The following is a 24,347-nucleotide window of genomic DNA, read 5'->3' on the forward strand; positions in this document are numbered from 1 at the left end:
ATGCATGTATCTTTTTGAGTCATGGTTTTCTCTAGATATATGTCCAGAAATGGGGTTGCTGGATAATATGGTAATTCTGTCTTTAGTTTTTGAGGAACCTCCATACTGCTTTCCATTGTGGTTGTACCAATTTACTTTCCCACCAACAGTGTAGGAAAGTTCCCTTTCCTCCACACCCTCTCCAGTATTTATTGTTTGTAGACTTTTTGATGGGGGCCATTCTGGCTAGTGTAAGGTGGTATCTCATAGTAGTTTTGATTTGCATTTCTCTAATGTTCGTTATATTGAACATCTCTTCATGTGTTTTGGCTGTCTGTATGTTCATTACTATTGATAATTACGGCATCCTTTCACTTTCCCTCAAGAATACAGTATTTTCTATTGTTATGATTTATGGACGATAATGTACTTTACCTATATTTTTCTCCTTTTGATTCTTATCAAACATTCAATAAGCTGGATACAGAAGGTTTTACTATATCACTTTATAGACGAGACAACTGAGGGATAAAGGAGAGTAATGAAACAGGGAGTGCCCATTGTGGCTCAGTGGAAACGAATCCGACTAGAATCCATGAGGATGCTAGTTTGATCCCTGGCTCAGTCAGTGGATTAAGGATCAAGCACTGCCATGGGCTTGTGGTGCAGGCCACAGAAGAGGCTCAGATCTTGCAAAGCTGTGGCTGTAGCACAGGCCTGGAGCTGTACCTCTGGTTCAACTTCCTGGCCTGGAAACTTCCATATGCTGCAGGTGCAGCCCTAAAAAGCAAAAGAAAAAAAGAAAAAAGAAACTTGTGACAAAACTAAGTTTCTAAGCCCAATTCTCAGTCTATTTATACTATTTCTCAAAACCTGAGGAATTCCATTTTATTCTATCAACTTGCCATACATTTTCTCTTTCACAGCTTTCATGGACTGTGCTAACTTCAATGGTTCCAAAGAAAATGTCTTACTATATTACAAGCTCCTTTAATGCCGAAAATCAAGTGTTTTATTTATCTCACAGCCCCTGGTAAATAAATAATAGTCCTTTAAAAATAGGTACCATACTGATTTACTAATTTACTTAAAAGACTGAATTGTTAGTACTTGAGCTTTACTTCAAACCAACTGCCATGAGATCATGAACCTATTGATTCATAGACCTAAATGGTCTATCCACAAGTATTATTTACAGCTACCCTCTTAAAACAGAGGCAATTACTCTGAACAAAACTTCTGCATTCATTACAGTCAGTTTCCTTCATAGGACAATATCACAAAAGCACAGCACATCATCCTACAGATAAACACCTGTGTGCTTAAAGCAAGACAATTAGGTACTATAGTCAGGAAGATCTGGGTTCAAATCCCAGCTTCAGTATGGGCGAAATACTTACCCTTCTAAGCCTCAGTTTCCTTATGTGTAAAATGGAAACAAGTCATGAAACAATGTGGTTATTTTAAAGATCAACTGAGGAGTTTCCGTGGTGGCCCAGGCAAAACGAATCTGACTAGGAACCATGAGGTTGTGGGTTCGATCCCTGGCCTTGCTCAGTGGGTTAAGGATCTGGCATTGCCGTGAGCTGTGGTGTAGGTCACAGATGAGGCCTGAATCCTGCATTGCTGTGGCTGTGGCTGTGGCTGTGGCTGGCAGCCGTAGCTCCGATTGGACCCCTAGCCTGGGAACCTCCATATGCCAGAGGTGGGGCCCTAAAAAGCAAGAAAAAAAAAAAAAAAAAGATTAATTTTGCAGCATGTTTTAGGAGAAACCTACTCATTGCAAAAGGATAAATACTATTTATCAAATGGCCTAAATGTACAACAACAACAACAAAATGTACATTTTCTGATCAGGGGGTTATTATTAGCACAGGGATGATGATAATCCCCAGGATCTCCTAATTCAATCTAGGTCTAAAATAAATTGCATGTCAGCAAAAAGACCACCACTGAGACTGGGAGAAGCAACCCTGTTAGAAAGATGCTCGAGAATGTGAGAAACAGCCTGAGAGAGCAGATCAAAGCAGACAACACGCATTCAGAGTGGCAGGTAGTTGACAGCTACCATCCTTAAAGTGCTTCACAGGTTCAAAGAGCAGGTCTAAGAATATCTGGATCTCTTCAGGTTGGGTCCCGGCGAGGAACCTCAGAACAATGGACATGCGGGTGCCGGAAGCAGATTTCCCTTGAGTTTTACTCCCAGTCTTATTCTTCATTCGGCCATATAAAATTCTGAAAAGTCCAAAGAACATTATTTGTTTGCACATTACTTCTAACACATCATTTCTTTGCACATTAATCCTAAAACATAGTTGTTTTGTTTTCCTAAGAGGCTAGAGTACCAACAGATTAAAATGGATGTATTCTAAGACAAGGAAGAATGAAAAGAGAAATCAGATACTTAATCTAGAGATTTAAAAACAGCAACAACAAAAACAAGTCTATGGGAAGCAGGAAGAAGGAAATAATAAAGACAATGGCTGGAAGGCGGCTCTGTGGAGGAGGAAAAAAAGCAATAAAATAAGTAAGCCAGAGGGAAGTCTAATCAAGGAAAAATGAAAGCAAGAATATATAGATTAAAAGGAAACAAAATAAGCGAGTATAACTGTAAGTAACAAGGAAACTGGAAAGATTTCAATTACATGGGTAATTTTCTGGAAAAATATACATATAAATAAGCAAAATAACTTAAGAAAACATGAATAAGAAGAAAGGGTGGGGGAAAAATGTAATTGTAATGTATACATGTAAGGATAACCTGACCCCCTTGCTATACAGTGGGAAAATAAAAAAAAAATTATAAAAAAAAAAAGAAAACATGAATAGATCAGTAATCATAAGTAAACTTGGAGCACACTAATTTTTACAGATGAATTTTTCAAACTTTCAAGGAAAAACTTTCACAGCAGAGAAAGAAGAAAACAGTTCTTTTTCATTTATGAATGTAGAATAATTGTGATATCAAGATGCGTTAAGGAACAAACATAAACTATATACCAATTTTGCCTAAAAACACACATTTCTTGCAAATCAAAACTATAATGAGGAATTACCTCACACTGTCAGAATGGCTATCATCAAAAAGTCTACAAATAATAAATGCTGCAGAGGGTACAGAGAAAAGGGAACCCTCTTAAACTCTTAGTGTGAATGTAAACTGGTGCAGCCACTATAGACAACAGTATGGAGGCTACTTAAATCCTTTCTTTTCAGATAATTGTCGATATTCTACTCTGATACTACACCAAACCTCAACAAGAGGCAGTTTCTTTAAAGGCTCGTTGCCAGGTGGAATCTGAAACTGTGTCAGTGACCGTTGTGAACTCGCTACATGAAAATCTATCTGTCTTGCACTTTGAATAGATCTTTAACCATGAATGATTCTATAACATGCATCAGCTATTTGGAAAATGAAAAAATTCCATGGGAACTAGTGAGCAGCAGACATGCTTTATGCATACCTCCCACTGTGGCCTATAAAATAAGACAAGTACTCAAGGCTTGAGATCCATCAATGGCATTGAGTGAAGCTAGCTTTTTATTTTATTTTTATTATTTATTTATTTTGTCTTTTCTAGGGCTGCTCCCGCGGCATATGGAGGTTCCCAGGCTAGGGGTCCAATTGGAGCTGTAGCCACCAGCCTGCACCACAGCCACAGCAACGCAGGATCCTTAACCCACTGAGCAAGGCCAGGGATCAAACCCACAACCTCATGGTTCTTAGTCGGATTCATTAACCACTGTGCCACAGGAACAGGAACTTGTATTTTATTTTTTTAGAATCCAGATCTGTCGAAATGAAGAATGGCAACAAAGAATGACCAGCAGTTTGGAGCCACCGTCCCAATCATGCTTTTGCCTGGTCAGCACAAATGTTAAGCACAATGAAAAAAGGCAATAACTTAGTAATATTATGAAAATGTTTTAACTTCATGGATCCCCTGAAAGCATCTCTGGGACAGCCTCCACCAAGAAGGAGCAGGCCACACTTTAGGAACGACTGCTTCTAGAAACATTCCAGTTAAATCCAGTAGTAAGACAAAGACAACCACAACCACCACCACCACAGTTAATTCTCCGAGGCTATACAGGGAATGTGTAGATTAAAAAACAGAAAAACGGGGGTGGGGTGTTACATCATAAAAGAGAATACAAAATTCCTATGACCACTGTTTACTAAGAGCCATGGGGTTTGCCTTCTAGAAGGGAGATAAACAACAAAAGGCCTTGCCGGATGATTAAGTATCAGGAAGAAAGAGGTGGCTTGGGCTCTGAGGCGAGTGGTGAACAGAAGAGGGGTTACAGAGGTCTTTCTGGGCTGGGCCATACCAGAACCTTAAAGGAATAGTAAGGACTCCCTTTGTTGTCCTTGGTAAGATGGGATCTCGCAGGGCTTTTAAATGGGACTAACAACTGACTGTTACTCAGAAAATCCTGTGAAAACTATTAAAACTAAAAAGAGTTTTGTAATGCAGATGGTTAAATAATTAACACAAACCAATAGTTTTTACACCTCATTAACTCACTACATACTGAATGAATGAATGAACTATTTTTTACTATTTCTCAATCGTACACCTTAGAGAAATACTGGATTTAATTTTAACAGGTTCTTGTTGTTGTTTTGTTTTGCCTTTTTTTTTTTCCCAAACCTGAGGCATATGGAAGTTCCCAAGCTAGGGTTCCAGTTGGAGCGGCAGCTGCTGGCCTCTACCACAGCCACAGCAATACAGGGATCTTTAACCCACTGAGCGAGGCCTGGGATTGAACCTGCATCCTCATAGATACTAGTTGGGTCCATTACCACAGAGTCACAATAGGCACGCCAAATTTTAACAGTATAATTTTTATTTATTTATTTATTGATTGATTTTTGGGGGCCGCACCCACGGCATATGGAGGGTCCCAGGCTAGGGGTCGAATCGGAGCTACAGCTGCCGGCCTACACCACAGCCACAGCAACTCAGGATCCCAGCCTCTCTGCAACCTACATCACGGCTCATGGCAATGCCGGATCCTTAACCCACTGAGCGAAGCCAGGGATCGAACCCGAAACCTCATGGTTCCTAGTTGGATTCATTTCCACTGCACCACGACAGGAATTCCAACAGTATTATTAAAATAACAGCACGGCAAGGTCTTGCCTCATGTTAGGGAAAAAATATTCTAAAATAAGTCTCATAACATTTTTACTTCCCCCAAAGTTCCAATTTTAAAAATAAATAAAATTCAAAATGAAATATTCCATTACAATTGTTGAAAGAAACGTAATACTATACTCACAACTGTTCTTGTGATCAACTTTTAAAAAAACAGCTCTGAAATGGTATACATACCTCATCAGAATAGGAAAAAGATCTGCTCGGTGGGCTGTTTTCACTACTGTATTATCTTCAGAAATGCTAAAATGCACTATCTCTTCTTTAAAGCTTCTGTCTTCAAGCAATCTTTGTAAGTTTTCCCTTTAAAAATAGAATTAAGCACAAATACTTTTTAAAAAATGTAATGAGTAATATATATATATGTATATATATGTGTGTGTATATATATGTATATATATATAAATGCAATAGGTTATACTGTGGTTGATATCCACAAAGGAAAGTCTTCACCCAAATACCTTCCAAAATGACAAGTTTTCAAATTATAAAAGGTAAAAGGGATTTTAAGGGGTTAGCCAATAATTCAGCTATTTGAAAAAGCATAATACAATATTTCTCAGAATAATGGATGGCTGTCTTTGTTGACTAATACTAAATATTCTTATGCTAGAGATGGAAAGTTGTCAATGGAATGATGCTTAAAAGAAAGAAATAACTTGAGGTTTGCTATACTACTGTAAATAGAAGCATGAAGCTTTTGGATAACATAGGATTTATTGTTGAGTGGGTACAAATTGGTCTAACTAATAAGCGGGATTGAGTTAATCAACTGAGTTCAGATTATAATAAAAATGCAGTTGTGATTGTAAAGTTACTATATTAAATAGACTGTTTATCAAAAAAAATAAAAATCATAATACAAAAAGCTTTTTGCAGTTCTTGGAGCATGATTATAATGATTCCCTGAGTAATCACCAAGATTTTATGACATTATAAAAGCAAGAAAAAGTGATATAACCTTCTCAACACATACTTATCCATTTATTCTCTCTACTACCTTGTTATCGATGGAGAAGCACCTTTAACAAGTAAATACACTTTCAGTTTTCAGCTGAAAACAGCATTACATTTACCTCTTAGAAAAGAGGGACATTTCCTGGGCCTTTACAAAATTGTTTTAGGAGAGGCTCTCTGGTGGAAAGATAAAAATCAGTCCTTCCCACCCCAAGAGTGTTTCTATAGCTTCAAATAACTTACCTGTAAGGGAGGATATGTGGATGCTTATATGTCATTATGCAATCCAGGGTTATCTTCTGCACAGTTTGATCTTGGTGTAGCAACAACTAGGGATGATATTTTATAGAAGAAATTAATGAAGTCATATACACACATACCATGGGATCATAGTTTACTTGTACTAATTGGCTAAATTAAAATTCTTAGGATCTAAATTTTTAGACGTGGGTTACAGATGATTCCTGACAACAGCTCTACATTTTCCTGGAGGCAAAGGAATTTGAATAGAATACATGCAAAAAACAAAATCAAAACAAGACTCTGACACCCACATCCCACACACCAGACTCTCAGGCCTACTTGTTTTCTGGCCAAAGCCAATGCTCTACAAGAATCTAGGTTGGCACACCAACTGGGTTGGCCCTGTGATGAGAAAAAGGTCTGATAACCAGAAGGTAACAGCAATCAATAAGATGCTCCCAGGCTCTCTGATCAGTCAGTTCAGAATTTTGCTTCCTATAGACATCTGAGAATTTTGAGCTTTGGCTTTATAAATAAGTTATATCCAAATTAAAGGCAAAACAAGGATAAATTCTGCTGAAATAACAGGTTTCATTTAAAAAACATCCACATTAAAGGGGAAAATTTCATTTCCCCAGATGGTTTAGAATGCATCCAATGCTTACTCCACTTCTGACATGAAATTTTTTCAGCAACCTTTTCTGGAATTCAAGATCATGTATTGCGATTGCAGTGCACGATTATTCTATCTGCTTTCATGCAATCTAACATATCCTGAAACACTAGTGCCCCAAAAGGCTAATAACTTGCCTGGCAGTGAAAAGTAGCCAGTTCTCTGGGTACAATCCCTCCTCCTCTCCCATCCCCACTCCCTGCTAAAGCTGATTCTCATGAGACAACTAGTTCTTTGCTATACTCACTGTTAATACAGATGATCAAGTTTAGTCACCCAAATTCCTTTAAAAGCCACTAAATCGGTACTGTTTAAAACTATTTCTCAAGACAGAAAATATCTATTAATTTTACAAAATTATACCTAAAATGTAGATATGGGTCCTATTCAACAATTACTGAAAACCTAAAAGTTATCTTGGCAAAGAAAATGGTAGGAAAAAAGTTCACATATAACTACGGTGGCAAGAATTTATTTTACTTACCTGAAGATATAGCTCATATAATTTGGATTCCAGATATAAAGCTCGTGGGTTTGAAAATTTAGAGAAAACTTGCAAATGAGCGATTAACTGCCTAAAAAATAAATAACGACACACACAGAGAAACAAACAAAAAACAAAATTAAAGAACAGACGTGATTTTCTTAAGATGACAGTACCTACCAATTTTAGTCTCTACGACAAGTATTCAGAACACCTTGACTATAGTTTCATTGCTAATTATACAGACAAGTTTTAATTATTTGCATTACAAAATAACTCTTCAGAAATTCCAAATCTCAGGAAGGACTTCCCCTAAAATCCAGACTCCCCATCCCAGAAAATCATTCAGGATGTGCTTAGAATGGTTTAAAGTAAACCAAATGTAGAAAGAATCAAAACAGTAATAAATTCCACAACTGAACACACATGATTTCTGGAATGATTCCTCAAGTAGTTTTTATGCAGCAGATAGGAAAGTGGGGAAATAGATGCTTCCTACCTTCCTTTTTTTTTGTTTTTTGTCTCTTTGGGGCTGCACCCATGACATATGGAAGTTCCCAGGCTAGGGGTTGAATTGGAGCTACAGCTGCGGACCTACACCACAGCCACAGCAACACAGGATCCAAGCCACATCTGCGACCTGCATCACAGCTCACGGTAATGCCAGATCCTTAACCCACTGAACAGGGCCAGGGATCGAACCCATGGCCTCATGGATACTAGTCGGGTTCATTACTGCTGAGCCACAGTGGAAACTCTTTCCTTACTCCCATATAACATAAAAACTGATGTCAGGCAACAGAGGTCCAAGTTTGGGTAACCATGGCCCTTGTTATCAAGAAGGAGGAAGAAAGGGCAATATTTTGTAGTTGGAAGTTAAATTTGAAGATGGGGCTGGCTCCGAGGAAATCCCATTATCTACTAAAACAGTAAGACAGCTATTCCTGCATTTACATGCTTAGCTTCCTAATTCATAGATCCCACAAGCTTTAAAATGCTTGAGAAAACACTATGTCTCTGTATATAATTTATAAGATGTATTAGGACTTAAGAAAAAGAAAAACCCTGAATGAAAGAACCGTTAAGATTTGGAAAGATTTCATTTGCCTATTTCAAGAACGCAAGCAAGGAGAAGTGAAGAGAGGTGCAAACCAAGCTGTTCTGAGCGGCTGCCTTTGGGGAGAGTCACTAAATGTCTCCTGGTCTCAGGTTCCTCATCTCAACAAAGACAAGACCTTTCGGGTTTTCTGCAAGGACTGAATGAAAGAACACAAGTTGTGGTACTTCAGCTCTGAATTTAACAATGCATCTTTCTGCTCCTGGGCAAAAGAAAGCAAAACTATTAAGTCCTGTGAGTTAATATAGAGAAAAATGGCTGGAAGTTATGACCTCTTCAGATATTGAAGAAAAAGAGGGGTGAAGGAAGCACTCATTTTTATATTTAGCTGTGGTATAGGTTGCTGACCTGGCTCAGATCTGGTGTTGCTGTGGCTGTGGCGTAGGCCAGTGGCTATAGGTCCGATTCGACCCCTAACCTGGGAACTTCCATATGCCGCCAGTGTGGCCCTAAAAAGACAAAATATATACATTTCTCCCATAAAAGTATTTCACCAGGCATTAGCCTGAGCTTCTTGCATTGCAGAGGCTATACATGGTTCACCCCTGCAGCCCAGCACTGAGCAGAAGGCACCTCTTACGGTTGCTGAATGATGAACCCTAAATGGCTCCTGGGAACACTCAACAAGTGGGCATATCAGAATGCAATGCAGGAGTTCCCATCGTGGCTCAGTGGTTAACAAACCTGACTAGCATCCACAAAGATGTGGGTTCGATCCCTGGCCTTGCCCAGTGGGTTAAGGATCCAGCATTGCCGTGAGCTGCGGTGTAGGTCACAAACGTGCCTCGGATCCTGCGTTGCTGTGGCTGTGGCATAGGCCAGCAGCTATAGATCCCATTGGACCCCTAGCCTGGGAGCCTCCATATGCATGTGTTCGGCCCTAGAAAAAAAAAATGAGATGTAAAGTGTGAAAATAACACTGCACCAATCCGGTGGACCTCTGAGACCCCAGTATGGATAATATCCAAGTAAGCTGGAGTAACTTCTGAAAGCAGAGTCACTCTTTTTTTCTAAATTCTAACAATTGAGGTAAATGAATTATTCAGAGAATCAGAAAGAGAATGTAACAACCAGAAAAAGGAGCTGTGATTAGATGACTCCCAAGCCCCCCGCCAACTCTAACATTCTGTGGCTGAACGAGAAAAAAATAAAACAAGCAAGCAAACAAAAGCTCAGAACACTGGCAGTTTTCTTTGGTTTGTAAAGGAAAATTCCAGAAAGATGAAGCACTGTGGTGAATAATTATATGAATAATTTCTCTCGGCCCAGGCTGTTTCACAGGAGGCCACAAGAGGTCTCTTCCCACTCGCCCTGGATCTACGGCTGTGTGATTGTTTAGCAGTGCTGAACTTACTTTGCTGCAGCTCTTCTTGTCTTTTTCTTCTGGGAGGGTTCATCTTGGGGCTCCAGCTCTTCCTCCAACTCTTCATCATCTCCAGCTGCAGGTTCCTCTTCCATTTCCTCCGCTGCCAGCCCTTTGTCTTTTCTTCGCAGATCCTGGGTTGGGGCAACTTGCAGATCTGCTGGGTAATACTCATTGCTGCAGTGGAAAGAGTGGCATGAGACAGATGAAGCTAAATGTTCTAAATGTTTATGACAGGTGCTACTACGTCCACAGTTCAAGGACTCACACCTTAGTCAAGCATCTTCTACAACATTCAAATTTACCCCTTCTTTAGCACCTTATCCGACAAATCAATCGCTAAGGGAATTCACATTTGTTCTTGCTGAATTCCATCCCTTTCATTGTGGTCCACTGTTGTAGGTAGCTAACATTCTGAAAGCTATCATTCAATGCATTATTTCTGCATCACTTTGGTTCATTCATCCAACAATGACTACTTTGTGGTCTGTTTTGTGCATGACACTGGCCATAGATGTAAGGAAACTGATCATACATAAAGTCCCCCCTCAAAATTACACTGATATATGTGTAAGGAGAGCATCGTTCCAATACACCTAGAAGAAATTCCAGGCTAGCAGGCAAAACTGGAGGGCTGAGATGCTACTATACTCAGTTATAGTCTCAGCTAGCAGGATCTTACACTTAACGGATAAAAAAATGAAGTAATGAATGAAATGAGCAAGGCGGCCCCGGCCTCTACAAATTGTACTATCATCCATTTAAAAACAGGTTTATACTCTCAACCCTCAGTGAACCACATGACATGTTTCACCTCCATGAACAGCATGTTCACTCATCCATTTATTAAACACGATAATTGATATACTACACTTCTTAGTGGTGTCTAACACACAGCAAGTACTCATACTAGAACACCTATTATTGGCATAGTGTTGCTACTGTATGTCCAACAAAGGGAACTCCCCGTCCTTATGTCTTCTTAACTTAGAGACTCAATTTCTATTTCAGGCTCTTCTCTCCACCCCCACCAAACAAAACCTTGCCTTATTAGAGAAAGGGCTTTCCCTTAGGCTAAGGAGTAATTTCTTTTTTCTTTAGGAGAAAACTTGGAAAATTAACATGGCAGGAAATACAGATCCTACTAATGCTTTTAATACTAGCTTGGATCTATACGACCCTTTGTAATTCACAAAAAACTGATAAACATTATTTCACACGATCTTCAAAACAAGTCAAGGAAGCTAATTATCATCGTTCTCATTCTATAAATAAATTAAAGCCCAAAGTGTTATGGGAATCATTGCTCTTCCATCACCGTATCTACTGACCTCGGTGCAGCTTTGCTTGTAACCTTTCTCAGAGTGAATTATTCATGTAAACCTTTTTTCTTATGCATGGGATCCTACCTCCTCTTACCTATGCAGAGACAGGGCTCTCGCAATTTTATCCCTTCTGTTTTTATGAATTCTCCCCTCCCTTTGGAATCTTTCCTTTCGCGCCAGCATTACATATACACGAGCTGTTTTAGCTAAAGAGCAACCCCAACAACAGCTCCCTTTCTGCTCCCACACCCCCTTTTTTAGAAGAAATGTCCACACTTGCTGCATCCATTTTTCTTCTCCATTTTCTCTTACGCCCATTTTAACCACACTTTCATCCCAACTAGGTTAAACAAAACAATTCTCGTCAAGATTGCTTCCAAAGCCGACAGTCAATTCTTCTTCTTCTGACTGATGTCTCAGATACATCTGACTCCACTGATTACTCCCTCCCTGGAAAATTTTCTTCAAGGGATACGAGGTGGTCCTGGTTTCTTCATCACCTTTTCCTTGCCTCCTCGGCTGATTCCTCATCTCCTCATCTCTAAATATCACTGTCCGTCCTTGACTGTCCTCTCTCTCTACACTTACACCCCCAGGAGTGATTTCATTCTCTGACTCATAATTTAAAAAACAAGCCATGTACTGATGAGTCTCAAAACTGATTATCTTTACCAAACGTCTCCTTTGAACTTAAAACGCCATACTCAACTGCGCACTTGAAATCTGTAATTAGATGTCTATTCAGGATCCCAAACTTAACTCTAAAAACAATAAATTTTTTTAATTTTTCATTTTATTTATTTCTAATTTTTTTGTCTTTTTAGGGCTGCACCCACGGCATATGGAGGTTCCCAGGCTAGGGGTCTCATTGGAGCTGCAGCCGCCGGCCTATACCACAGCCACAGCAACGTGGGATCTGAGCCCCATTTGCAACCTACACCACACCTTACAGCAATGCCGGAGCTCTAACCCACTGAGCCAGGCCAGGGATGGAACCTACAACCTCATGATTCCTAGTTAGATTTGTTTCTGCTGCGCCACAACGGGAACTCTTTTTTTTTTTTTTTTTTTTTTTTTTTAAATGGCTGCACCTGCAGTATATGGAACTTCCTGTACCAGGGACTGAATCCAAGCCACTGCTGTGGCAATGCTGGATCCTTAGCCCACTGCACCTGCCAGGGATCAAAACTGCACCTCCTCAGTGACCCAAGCCACTGGAGTCAAATTCTTAACCCAGCATGCCACAGTGGGAACTCCTAAAAACAACCAACTCTCGATCTTCCCCACAAACCTGCAAACTTCTGCATTTCTCCCAACCTCAGTAAGTGGTAGTGACTCTCCTCCAGTTGCTCAGGCCGAAACCTTACAGACATCCTTGATTCCTCCCCTTCCTCCTTCCTGCACCCACCTCAATCCCTATTCCACACGTGATCTGTTAGCAAGTCTCACAGGCTAATCTAGTCGCAATTCTCCAAACATCTGTCTTCTTGAGTCGAAATCCTTCAAAAAGTGTCCAGAATTCACCCGCCTCGGATCATCTGCACTACTCCAGCCTTGGTCGAGTCACCATCGTTTCCTGGCCCAGTGTCGTGCACTCTCCTCCCAACTCCACTCCCTGGTCCCTCTACTCTCACCGCTGCCATCCCCCAGCTCATTCCCAATGGAGCAGCCAGGAAAATTCTCAAGAAAACTTAGGTCATGTCGTCCTTCTGTGTAAACGTTCCAATGGCTTTCCATCTCACTGTCAGTAAAAACCAAAGTCCTTACCATCACCTAAAGGCGTCACACAAATCTGGTCTCCTATTACCTTCTCGCCCTCACCTCCAACTGCTTTCCTCCCGGATCACCCTGGTGTAGCTATGCGACTTCCTTGCTGCTCCTTGAACAAGCCTGCCATGCTGTGGTTTGTGGCCTGCCTAGCCTGACCCTACACTCTTTTCCCGTGTATGGAAATGAGAGTTGAGAGTCGAAAACGTGCTTCGCTGATGGACCAGTACGGTCCTATGTAACACATCACTTTACAGTTTTAAAGCAATCCGACTCACCCAGCAAATCGGGTCAAAATAAAACAGTGTTTCAGAAAGTTCTGTTAATCTTTCAGAGCACATTCCTCAGCATCATGGGAAACACTTAAGAGGCTCCAAACAGTGGCTGGGGTTGAATTAACTGGAAAATACTTTTAAGCCTCAGGCAGGTAAGAAAACAACGAACAACAGGGCAAGAAACAACAAGGCCTTTGTACACTGGCCTAACTCAGTACAGCCTTTCTGATTTTGCAACTTGCAATTTTTTATTAACACCATTTGTGGGTTGGTTAAATTTTGATTTGTTTAAGTAGTGAACGAAACTAGTTCAGTTGTTATCTGATAAAGCCAGGGCTTTAGAGAGGTGCCAGTGATGACAGATGCACAAAGAGAACTCAGCTGATCTGGGGATTTAATCCTTTGCACCTTCTCTTTCTCACATCCCACCAGGCACATCCTCCTAGAAGAGAACACTTACTTGATAAATCTCAAAAAAAGCGGGGAAAGCTCCCTGGACCGTGGCTCTACCCTTTCGGGGAATTTTGCCAGAGCTCGCCAGAGTAAAAACCGAAAATTGGTATGGTCCAGTCTTTCCTGAAGGTTGGTTTTCAATGCGAACTGCTCGTGATAAAGGGCTCCGACGTGCCCTTCCTGAGTCTGCTCCCAGCGCGCATCTCCAATGGCCTTCTCCTCTTGGCCTGTGTCATTCTGCAGTTCCTTCTCTGCAAGAGAAAAGGTCACCATAACCACCAGAGAAATGCGAACTGTCCTATGTGTTTCTTCCAGGAAGGGCATTTCTTTCTCTAGTAACACAAGCAAACAATAAACCATAGCAAAGGTTATGAAATAGAATACCTTTCTTATCTGTTTCTCAATTTCATATGTAATTAAGCAATAAAAATCAAACAAGCAACCATTTTCCCCCAGCCCCCCTCCCTTCTTACATACCAGCATGTGTTGCTGCTCTTTCTAGATGTTCATAGTAGACTTTCCAAAATTGCTTATTTTCCATTTCGTGGGCATGAGAACTAAGAGGAAAGATCACAAAACAAAATATGTGCTGTGGTTCTTATTCAGAGATATCTTACAGGAAAAAAACCAAAGTGAAAGGACATAACTAAAATATGAAGTTATCCCTAAATGTGGGGTCGTAAACAACTTTTGTAGGTTTTTTTTCTTTTGCTTTTTTGGGGCTGCATTTGTGGCATATGGAGGTTCCCAGGCTAGGGGGTGAAATGGAGCTGCAGCTACCGGCCTACACACAGCCACAGCAGCTCAGGATCTGAGCCACGTCTTCGACCTACACCACAGCTCACAGCCATTCTGGATCCTTAACCCACTGAGCAAGGCCAGGGATCGAACTCATGTCCTCATGGATGCTAGTCAGATTCGTTAACTGCTGAGCCATGACGAGAAGTCTTGTACTTTTACTCTTGAAAATGCCTGCAAACAGTTTTGAGAGCCACACATAATATACTTCCAATCTAACAAAAAGACAGAGAAGACCATCTAAAGACCACTGTCTGCAAAAGACCAGATTTCTAGAAATGAGGTACAACATATGCATTTTTTATGTGATTATGAAGGTTCCTTTTACAGCTAGAGTTTTGGATACTAGACAGCAAGAGTTTTTTTAAATCCTTACATTTATTTACTTTTGTCTCTTTAGGGCTGCACCCCGAGGCATATGGAAGTTCCCAGGCTAAGGGTCGAATTGGAGCTGTAGTTGCAGGCCTATGCCAGAGCCAAAGCAGCGTAAGATCCGAGCTGCATCTGTGATCTATACCACAGCACACAGCAATGCTGGATCCTTAACCCACTGAGCAAGGCCAGGGATTGAACCTGTGTCCTCATGGATGCTAGTCAGATTCGTTTCCACTGAGCCACAACGGGAACTCCCTAAGGCCTTATTTTTAAATTAAAGTCTGCTTTAATGATTCAATATATATACATAAAAGTTCGATAATACTGATGTATAAAATAAAGTAAAAAGAGAAAGTTTTCCAAAGTTATTTCAAAGTACGGAGAAACTTACATAAAACACCTGAGTTGTCAAAAACTTGGCATCAGATAGAACAATTAATGACTATTTTTTTTCTTCACCGTGTTCCACAAAAGCTTTAAGATAGCTGTAAATACTGTACACTCCCACTCGTTTAAATCACACCCCAGAGTGTTAATACTGGCTCCATCATCCTGCAGTAGGAAAAGCATTACAGCTTCATCCATTTCACCCAGGCTCACCTTATGAGTTCGGTAACAGGATCCCAGAGAGCACTGAAGTTAACATATAACATGCCTAGTAAGTAACGAAGTGGCACCTGCAGACACAGAGGACGAGTTTAGTCAGGGGGTAGGGAGGGAGTAGTGGATCAGCACAGAAATGCAAATATCCTGACTCGGGCAACTTGAGGTTTGGAAAGAAGCTTGTTTTTTTTTTTTTTTCTTTCTTTTTTCTTTTTACAGCTACCTGTGGCATATGGAAGTTCCTGGACTATGGGTTGAATCGGAGTCTCAGCTGAGGCCTACACCGCAGCTTGTGACAACACTGGATCATTAATCCATTGAGCGAGGTCAGGGATTGAACCCATATCCTCAGGGATACGAGTCGGGTTCTTAATCCACTGAGCCACAACAGGAATTCCAAGAAGCCTGCGCTTTAAGAAAAAAGTTATGGGTAGCAGTCCAAAATCCAGTGTCAGTACTCTCCCTCCTCTCCTCGAAACGTCACCCTCTAGTTAACAGAGAAGAATGGCTAAAGCAAACACGGCGTTCCAACCCACTGCACATGTTCACGAATAAAGGATAAACCGTCTGAATAGACAGAATGGACTCATGATTAAACTCCATCACCTGGCAAGACAAAACCTGAACAGCAACCAATAAAGTGCAGGTGCCAAAGAACCCAGCAAAGGTTTCTGAAGGGCAGCTGCGGCCTCACTAGCAGATGTCTTGAGTTCTCAAAACTATAAGAAGGGTTCGGTTCAGAGGGTCTGAAGCTTTCTCAGTCATTGGAATAGCGTCATTGTTACCAGCACCCCTGCGTGCTGGGAAAGCAGCATGTGAAGTGGCACTTCTATTAGTACCTGGGGGTGGGGTGTTTGTATTCACTTCAAAGGCAGAGCCCTGTTCCCAAATGAAACAGAACACAGGACACTAATACATAAAACAGGTTAAGAACAGAACTGCTCTGATGGAAGGCAGAATGCCTCCACTTGGCCTTCTTCCCAAAGGGATCAGGATGCATCAAGGGTTATGGACAGAAAATCCCTGACACAAAAGGTGCAGGGCTGAGGTCGTGCGGCAGGGAACCAATCTGGAGAAGAGCAGCGGGCTGTTACGTCGTTCCTCCTGGGGCCACCTAACCACCTACCCTCACATACTCCGCACACACTCCGGAGAAGGGAGGAGAGCCAATTATTTCCACTGGTGAAGAGTCTGGCAGAGCCATTTATTTTATTTTATTTTTGTCTTTTCTAGGGCCACTCCTGCGGCATATGGAGCTTCCCAGGCTAGGGGTCGAATTGGAGCTGTAGCCACTGGCCTACGCCAGAGCCACAGCAACGCGGGATCCGAGCCTCATCTGCGACCTACACCACAGCTCACAGCAACGCCGGATCCTTAACCCACAGAGCAAGGCCAGGGACCGAACCCGCAACCTCATGGTTCCTAGTCGGATTCGTTAACCACTGGGCCCCAACGGGAACTCCTGGCAGAGCCATTTAACTCAAAGCATTGAACAGAACTGGGGATTTAGTTAGTTTTAAATTCATTTTTTAAACATTCTTATTTTAACAAAAAATTCTCTCTGTTTTGGAGTGTGTATGGGACTACTTGCCGTGCTCCGCTTTTCAAAGCCGGCTAAACAGATCTGGAATTAAAAAAAAAAACTTTTTTCTACCTCCTGTAAGGGCCCGTCGGGGACTGCAGTCTGCACCACATCATGTCTCAGCTTCCGCAGATGAAGCAGCTTCTCTCGGTAGTCGTTCACGGTGGCCGGAACAAGTTCTGCCTGGCGCAGTACAGCAAAGACAGACTGACGCTCCGAGAGCCCGTCATCCTGAATAGCGGAGGGAATCGGGAGGCAGGTCAGTATTTTGATTTTCCAAAAGGAACATTAAAGGTGACCAGAAGCCTAAAAAAGAAAAACTGGCAGATGTTACTGGTTTAAATCAAGTAAGCAACACTGTTCTTTTGAGCGAATGATTCATTTTTTGCCTTACACCATTCACTTTTTGATAAATGGTTTTAAATTTAGTGTCCAGCATAGACAGGACGAGTAAAAAAACAGGAAGGAAATTCAACATTTGTTGAAATAAAGAAAATGTATATATACTTCCACTGTATAATCCTACTTCTGGCAGAAGTAATTTCTCATCCTGGAGGGTAGTAATTTGCATATCCGAAATGCTTCCCGGTACAAAGATATCCGTGTAAGGATGTCAGGGCAACGTTGTCAGAAATGCAGAAGACTACAAACAACCCACCTAAGAACTCCACCAAGAAGGCACGTGTTAAAGCGGCTATTTTACTGTGGTGCGCTACTCAGAGATGTGAGGGAGGACCTGAGGTTTTGGTATGCAAAGACACCGTTTGCTTCAATTATGTGTGTGCCTACAACAGGTCTGAGAGAACGGTCACCAACCGACTGTGGGTTTTCAGTGGTGGCCTTGCTGGGAGGTGGGGTGGGGAAGTTTTTTGTCAATTTTATATTTACATAGTATTTGAATTTTTTGCAAAATTTTTATTTGGGGAAAAATATATCAAAGTACTTTTTTTTTTTGGTTTGTTTTTTTAGGGCACCTTTGGCCTATGGAAGTTCTCAGGCTAGGGGTCAAATTGGAGCTACAGCTGCCAGCCTACGTCGCAGCCACAGCAACACCAGATCCAAGCCACATCTGTGACCTATACCAAAGCTTGTGGCAAGGCCAGACCCTTAACCCACTGAGCAAGGCCAGGGATTGAACTTGAGTGAGTCCTCATGGATACTAGTTGGGTTTGTTACCACTATGGGAACTCCTTAAATTACATTTTTAAAAAGTTACCTGAATGGAACAACTAAAATACCTCCATTAATTCCGGAAGCCGAACCTCAAAGTGGTTTAGGATCCTTATTGTCAAAAGCCGAATCTAGAGAAATCAAAAGGCATATCAAACGCCAAGGTTTTACAAGTAAGAAGAAACTGATGAAGAGTCAGTGACATCTAAGTTTCATGGGATTATGAAAAATGTACCACCTGTCAGAGTAGTGCTATTATTCTCTTATTTCATATTCAACACCAATCACACCTTACTCAAATGGTCCATGGAACAATTAACGACCAGACTAGATTGAAAAGATAAGGCTGCCCATAAAATCATGTCGCATCTTTGAACTATAAGCATCTTTATAATAATGAGAAGCATCTGTATCTTTTTATTTTTTTTATGGCTGTACCCATGGCATGTGGATGTTCCTGGGCCAAGGATGGAACCCGTGCCACAGAAGAGACCCAAGCAGCTGCAGTGACACTGCTAGATCCTTAACCCATCATGCCACAAGAGAACGCCCATGAAGAATCTAATTAAGCTAACAACTCCACTGAAATTAGCGATTTCCATTTCTCTTTTTTTTTTTATCTTGACCCAGTGAGTTTATTTGAGTCACAGACTCAGAATCCAACCTTTAAATCATCTAATCAGACATTTCATTTTATAAATGAGGATCTGCAAAGCCCAGATAAATAAAATTACTTGTCCATGGTCCCACAGCCAGTTAGTGGCAAAGCCTACAGAATACAGGCTAATAATGTAAGGCTTGCTCCTGGCAAAAGCTGTGCTCATTACAAAAAATGTACAAAATACCAAAAAGGATAAAACCATCCAAATTCCATCACTTAAACATGATGAGTATTTTTACATAAGCATATATTTTTTCATTAAATTTTATTTAAAAAATTTAAGCCCTGACTTTTTTCATTTGTAATGCAATTTTCACTTCTAAATAATGCATTCGGGTATTTCTATATGACTGAATGAGCAGCAGAATCACCTAGAAGGCTTTAAAAAAATCATGCAGACTGTTCACTTCCACCCCATGCCCACTGAATCAGAATTTTGGGATTGTGGGGACCCAGAACTTATATTTTTAATAAGCTCCCCAATTAACCCTGCTGCAGTCAGTTTGTAGGTCAGTGTTTAGGAATCACTGCTTTACATAGAAATCACCCCATAGCAGTATTTTCTGATTAAGGGGTTCTGACAACCACTGGCAATACATATAGAGACAAAAGATGAGAGACAAAAAAACACCACAAAACCACAGTACCTTGGATATGCCAGTTGAAATGTTGGCTTGTAACTTGGGATATAATTCCATTAAAGCTTCCTCCGAAAGTGGCCCTCTGCAGCCACATAAGGATAATCTCTGATAATAGAGATCAGCCAACAGCAACACAGATGGCTCTGAAGGAAACGCTCTGCAATGAGATATTTATTAGACCCAAACTGCACCGCACGCCCCAGAGAATTCAGGCTACAATAGAAACCACAGAAAATGATCACAGATGAGGGAAATGTACAAGGGAGCAGGTGCAAGTTTTATGAGGACATTTAGCATCCCTTCAGAAATGAACTTCAGGTCCAGCAACAGTGCGTCACGGGCTCAAGGACAGACACACAGCCAGCTGGAGGCAGAGGCAGGATTATAACACAGGATTTTCACCAAAGTCCAATGCTGTCTTTTCAGTCCCTATACTTGTAAATGACAGGGACATATGGGAGGGTGTATAATAGTCACTGAGTGTTTTCCATGTGCCAGGCATGAGCTGCAAGGGAAGCAGTACAGCACAGGCATCTGGCATCTGTGGCCATCTGACCCATCGGCGGGGGTCAGAGCCCAGGTCTGAGCCAGCCCATCATCATCAGCAGCAGCAGTCTTACCCCGGGCAAGCCGCTCAATGTACTTTCCTCCAACGAATGCTTACTGAGTGTCTACCATGTACCAGAGACTTTTCTAGATACCGTAAATAGCAAGAAACCAAGCTCCTAACCTCCTGGAGCTTAACTCTAACAAGAGAAGAGGAAAGCCTATAAATAAATAAGCTAGCAAATAGTAAGTATGACCAGTAAGATGGTGGAGAAAAAAGTGAATCAGGAGGCGGCTGGACTGATGCAGTGGGGGGGGCACTATTTGATATGGGGGTGTCATGGAAAGCAGACTGAGGATGGAAGAACCGAGCTCCAGGAGCCCTGGAAGGAAAGCAACCAGACAGAGGGAGCAGCGACGCTAAGTCGCAGACAGGCATGCTCGTCTACGTGAGGAGAATCCAGGAGACGGGTCCAGCTGGAACAGAGGGAACAAGGAGCTGGGATGAGGTGCAGCAAGGGCTTAGATCACAGAGCCCCAAAGAACACAGTCGGGACTCCGGAGTTCAGCCCTCATGAGCTGGGCACCGCTAGAGCAGGGTTTCTTCTCAGCGGCCCTGCTGACTGTGCGGGCCAAGGGACTGTCTACTGGGGAGGCAGCCTGTGCCCTGCAGGATGCTCCTCTAGCCACCAGACCCCAGGAGCAGCCAAAAATGGTTCCATCATCTCCCCAGTCATTGGCAAAAGAGTGATGTGGCCTCTCTTTCATTTAAAACAATCATCCTGGTTGTTGGGTACAACACAGAGAGCAGCAGAGCAAGGGTGGAAGTGGGGAAACCTGCTAGGAGGCTACCGCCATCATCCAGGTGGGAGACGGTGGTTTAGACCAGGGTGGGCAGCCGAGCTGAGCAGGAGAACCCCAGTTCCCCCTTCTATAATGTGAACAGAACCTATAGTTCAGGCAGCTGTTGTGAGGATTACATTAAACAATGCACGGAAAGTCCTCAGAAGAGTGACCCGCACAGAATCAAAACCCAAGAAATGCAATTCGTATTTTGCTATTACTGCATGCCTGCTCTAATTCCATCTCCTCGAGGGAAGGAGTGCCCTTTCCTTTTGAGAGAGGACAACTTTGGGATTAACTAACTTGCTCCAGGCTATCTAGCTAGTAAGTGCTGGAGACAAGGTTCAAATCCACCTTGTTTTGGCCTTAAAACCCATGGCTGAACTAGTAACTGGCGCGGCACTGAGCCCAGAGGCCTCCATCTACAACTTTTACCAGTGGAAGCTTACAACAACACCCTCCAAGCCAACCCTCTCTTGTTAGAGGCTTCCAGGCCTCCAAGGCTAAGTCGCCTACCTAAGAGGCCAGCTGGCCTTCCCCAGAGGACAAATCCCACTCTGTTCTGTTTCAAAACCTCCACAAATGCCTTACATTGTTCCCACCAAAGAATACGGTGTGAGAAGTTTAAACAAAATGATTTTATTCTGTTTTTACTTTTATGTCTTTTTGCCATTTCTTGGGCTGCTCCCGTGGCATGTGGAGCTTCCCAGGCTAGAGGTCGAATCAGAGCTGTAGCCACCAGCCTACGCCACAGCCACAGCAACCTGGGATCCGAGCTGCGTCTGCGACCTACACCACAGCTCACGGCAACGCCAGATCCTTAACCCACTGAGCAAGGCCAGGGATCAAACCCACAACCTCAGGTTCCTGGTCAGATTCATTAACCACTGAGCCACAACGGGAACTCCATAAACAGAATGATTTTAAAAAGGGAGGGGGATATGTGTACATATACACAAGTAATATGATAAGTAGGATGATAGCAAAGAAAAACTCCTCCTTCAAGGAATTTAAAGCAATTCAATTAACAATGGGGAGGGGGCGGCTTCACGGAGAGACGTGGGAACATACAGGCACCCCGGATCACAGCAACCAGGCCCCTAATTGGCCTCCTGCCTCCTCCCTCAGTCTCTTCTCCGGGTACTGGCTAGAGTGATCCTGGTTTGGTCTAAGTCACTCCCTGGCCAAAAACCTTCCCGTACCTTCCCCCTTCACTCAGAGAAAAGGCTCAAGGCCATACAAGGATCAAAAGTCAAACACTGCCTGCCACCCCCACCTCCTCTTCTACTGCCCGCTCCTCACTCCACTTGGCTACAATCGTTCCCTGCTGCCCATGCCAGGCACCCGCATCTCCCTCAGGTCTGGAACAGAGCACCCCAGGTCCCAGACAGCCCTGAAGCTTAGTGCCGTGCTGCTCCCAGGTTTCTGCTCAAACGTTTCCTTCTTGGTGAGGCCTTCCCTAGTTAAAACGCCCACTGTCCCCTGCCTCTACTCTCCCCAGCCCCCGACTCTGCTGTAATATTTTTACTACCATCTCACAGGCTATTTATTTTACTTATTTATTTTGATTAGTGTCTCTTCTTGCTGGTGTTAGCTCCATGAAGGCAGGGAATTTTGTTTCATTCACTATGTTTCCCAGTGCCTAGAACCAGGCCTGGTACATGAGAAAAGCAAATGAATATTTATAAATGAAATAAATGAGTCAGTCTGTTTTTAAAAGCATAGGAATAGAATGGACTAGACTCCAGAAAGAGAAGCAAACCCAGGTTTTCCAAAGGCCTGACTTTTGGAAAGGGGGCTAAGCTGAGCAGTGATTGGCTATCAGTAACGGCCCCACACTACGACCCAAACCAAAATAAACTTAAGAAACTGAAAGCTGGATTGTTTTGGTATATAGTAAAAGGACCAGAAGGAAGTTTGGAAAAGTGCGAAATGTGTCAAGCAGAGAAAGACTATGAAGAAGAGGCAGAAATGCGAATGCTAGAATTACCATGCAACGTCAAGTGACTTGCATTAAATAGCCACTACGTTCTGTGACACCAATTCGCACGCACAGGGAAACACCCCCCGGCAAAGATGAATCTGCATTTCAAGACTGTATCTGAAAATGTGCTTATTTTAATTGGATGATTTAAATCAATAATTCCTATGTGAGTACAGCTTTGTTAAAAAACAGATCCAAGGTTCTGCAAACACAGAAGCCTCTATCTTTCCTTCATTATGAAGCTGCATGGAAGACAGGTTTACTCACAACACCAAGTTCTTCACACGTTCCACAGGGACCAGATGAAGGAGTTCAGAAGACTCTTCCAAACTCAGCAGAGTGTTTACAGCTTGACAAAGAACAAATAAGTTTCCTAAAGGCAAAAAAACCAGGAGAAACCTGATTGTTTATTTCTTTGACATGAATCAGACATCTCATTTATCCAGCACTTGCTACTTACACAGTTCTTAAAGTGAATCTGTGTCTTCTACAGGATTACCTGTCAAATGCCAGAATATAACAGAACCTGAAAAGAGGCTCCAAGCCTTATGTTTTAACTTTCTCAAGAGAAACTATACTCAGAAACAGAACAGAAATGTATGTTCCCTCTACCTGAGACGAGGAGAAAATGGGATGGTTCTACTGACTGGTATTATCAGGAGTAGTGGCCGGTGTGAGGAGAAGGGACCTAGACTTCTCAAAATCAACTCATGTTGATTTTATGACTTCAGTTTATAAGCAGCCACACCTCCAATGGCTACTACCCATAATCCACTCAATTTATATTACTTAGACAATCATTTAATCCTAGATCAGAGGTCAGAATACCTGCTTTTAAACTGCTGTTCTCCGGACTTATAGTTGCCAAGGGAGAGGGGGAGGAAGTGGGATGGACTGGGAGTGTGGGGTTCATAGATGCAAACCATTGCATTTGGAGTGGATAAGCAATGAGATCCTGCTACTGTATAGCACAGGGAACTATATCCAGTCACTTTGACAGAACATGATGGAGGATAGTGTGAGAAAAAGAACATATATACATCTATGTATGACTGGGTCACTTTGCTATACAGTAGAAATTGATGGAACACTGTAAATCAATTACAATGGAAAAAATAAAAATCATAAAATTAAAACAACTAAATAAATTGCTATTCTCAGCTAGTGGGAGGAAATGGACAAGCAAATGGACAAGGAAGTAGTGTTTGGGGCAGGGCAGCCAAATTATTCTGCCTGGATGAGTCATGAAGCCCTCCTAGAGTTTCTGTGCTTGAGCTGAAGGGTTTTTTTGGGGGGGGCTAAGCACACCACACGGTATGTGATATGGAAGTTCCCAGGCCAGGAAT

The 24,347-nt window shown here is 42.1% G+C and overlaps 1 protein-coding gene across 1 annotated transcript in view; it reads right to left on the reverse strand.

Annotated features, from left to right (window-relative positions):
* The window catches only part of UTP20 (UTP20, small subunit processome component), a 102,477-nt gene that overhangs the window by 55,127 nt on the left and 23,003 nt on the right, over positions 1-24,347 (reverse strand). The window contains exons 15-26 of the mRNA XM_005664203.3: positions 23,269-23,374; positions 19,635-19,785; positions 18,395-18,457; positions 17,229-17,387; positions 15,572-15,648; positions 14,276-14,355; positions 13,806-14,049; positions 9,970-10,155; positions 7,499-7,589; positions 6,342-6,427; positions 5,319-5,444; positions 2,048-2,214 (exon numbers count right to left, since the gene is read on the reverse strand). Coding sequence (XP_005664260.1) covers positions 2,048-2,214; positions 5,319-5,444; positions 6,342-6,427; positions 7,499-7,589; positions 9,970-10,155; positions 13,806-14,049; positions 14,276-14,355; positions 15,572-15,648; positions 17,229-17,387; positions 18,395-18,457; positions 19,635-19,785; positions 23,269-23,374 — 1,536 coding nt within the window. The remainder of the gene's footprint in view (positions 1-2,047; positions 2,215-5,318; positions 5,445-6,341; positions 6,428-7,498; positions 7,590-9,969; positions 10,156-13,805; positions 14,050-14,275; positions 14,356-15,571; positions 15,649-17,228; positions 17,388-18,394; positions 18,458-19,634; positions 19,786-23,268; positions 23,375-24,347) is intronic.

The sequence above is a fragment of the Sus scrofa genome, chromosome 5 (genome assembly GCF_000003025.6).
Source record: "Sus scrofa isolate TJ Tabasco breed Duroc chromosome 5, Sscrofa11.1, whole genome shotgun sequence".
Taxonomy (NCBI): domain Eukaryota; kingdom Metazoa; phylum Chordata; class Mammalia; order Artiodactyla; family Suidae; genus Sus; species Sus scrofa.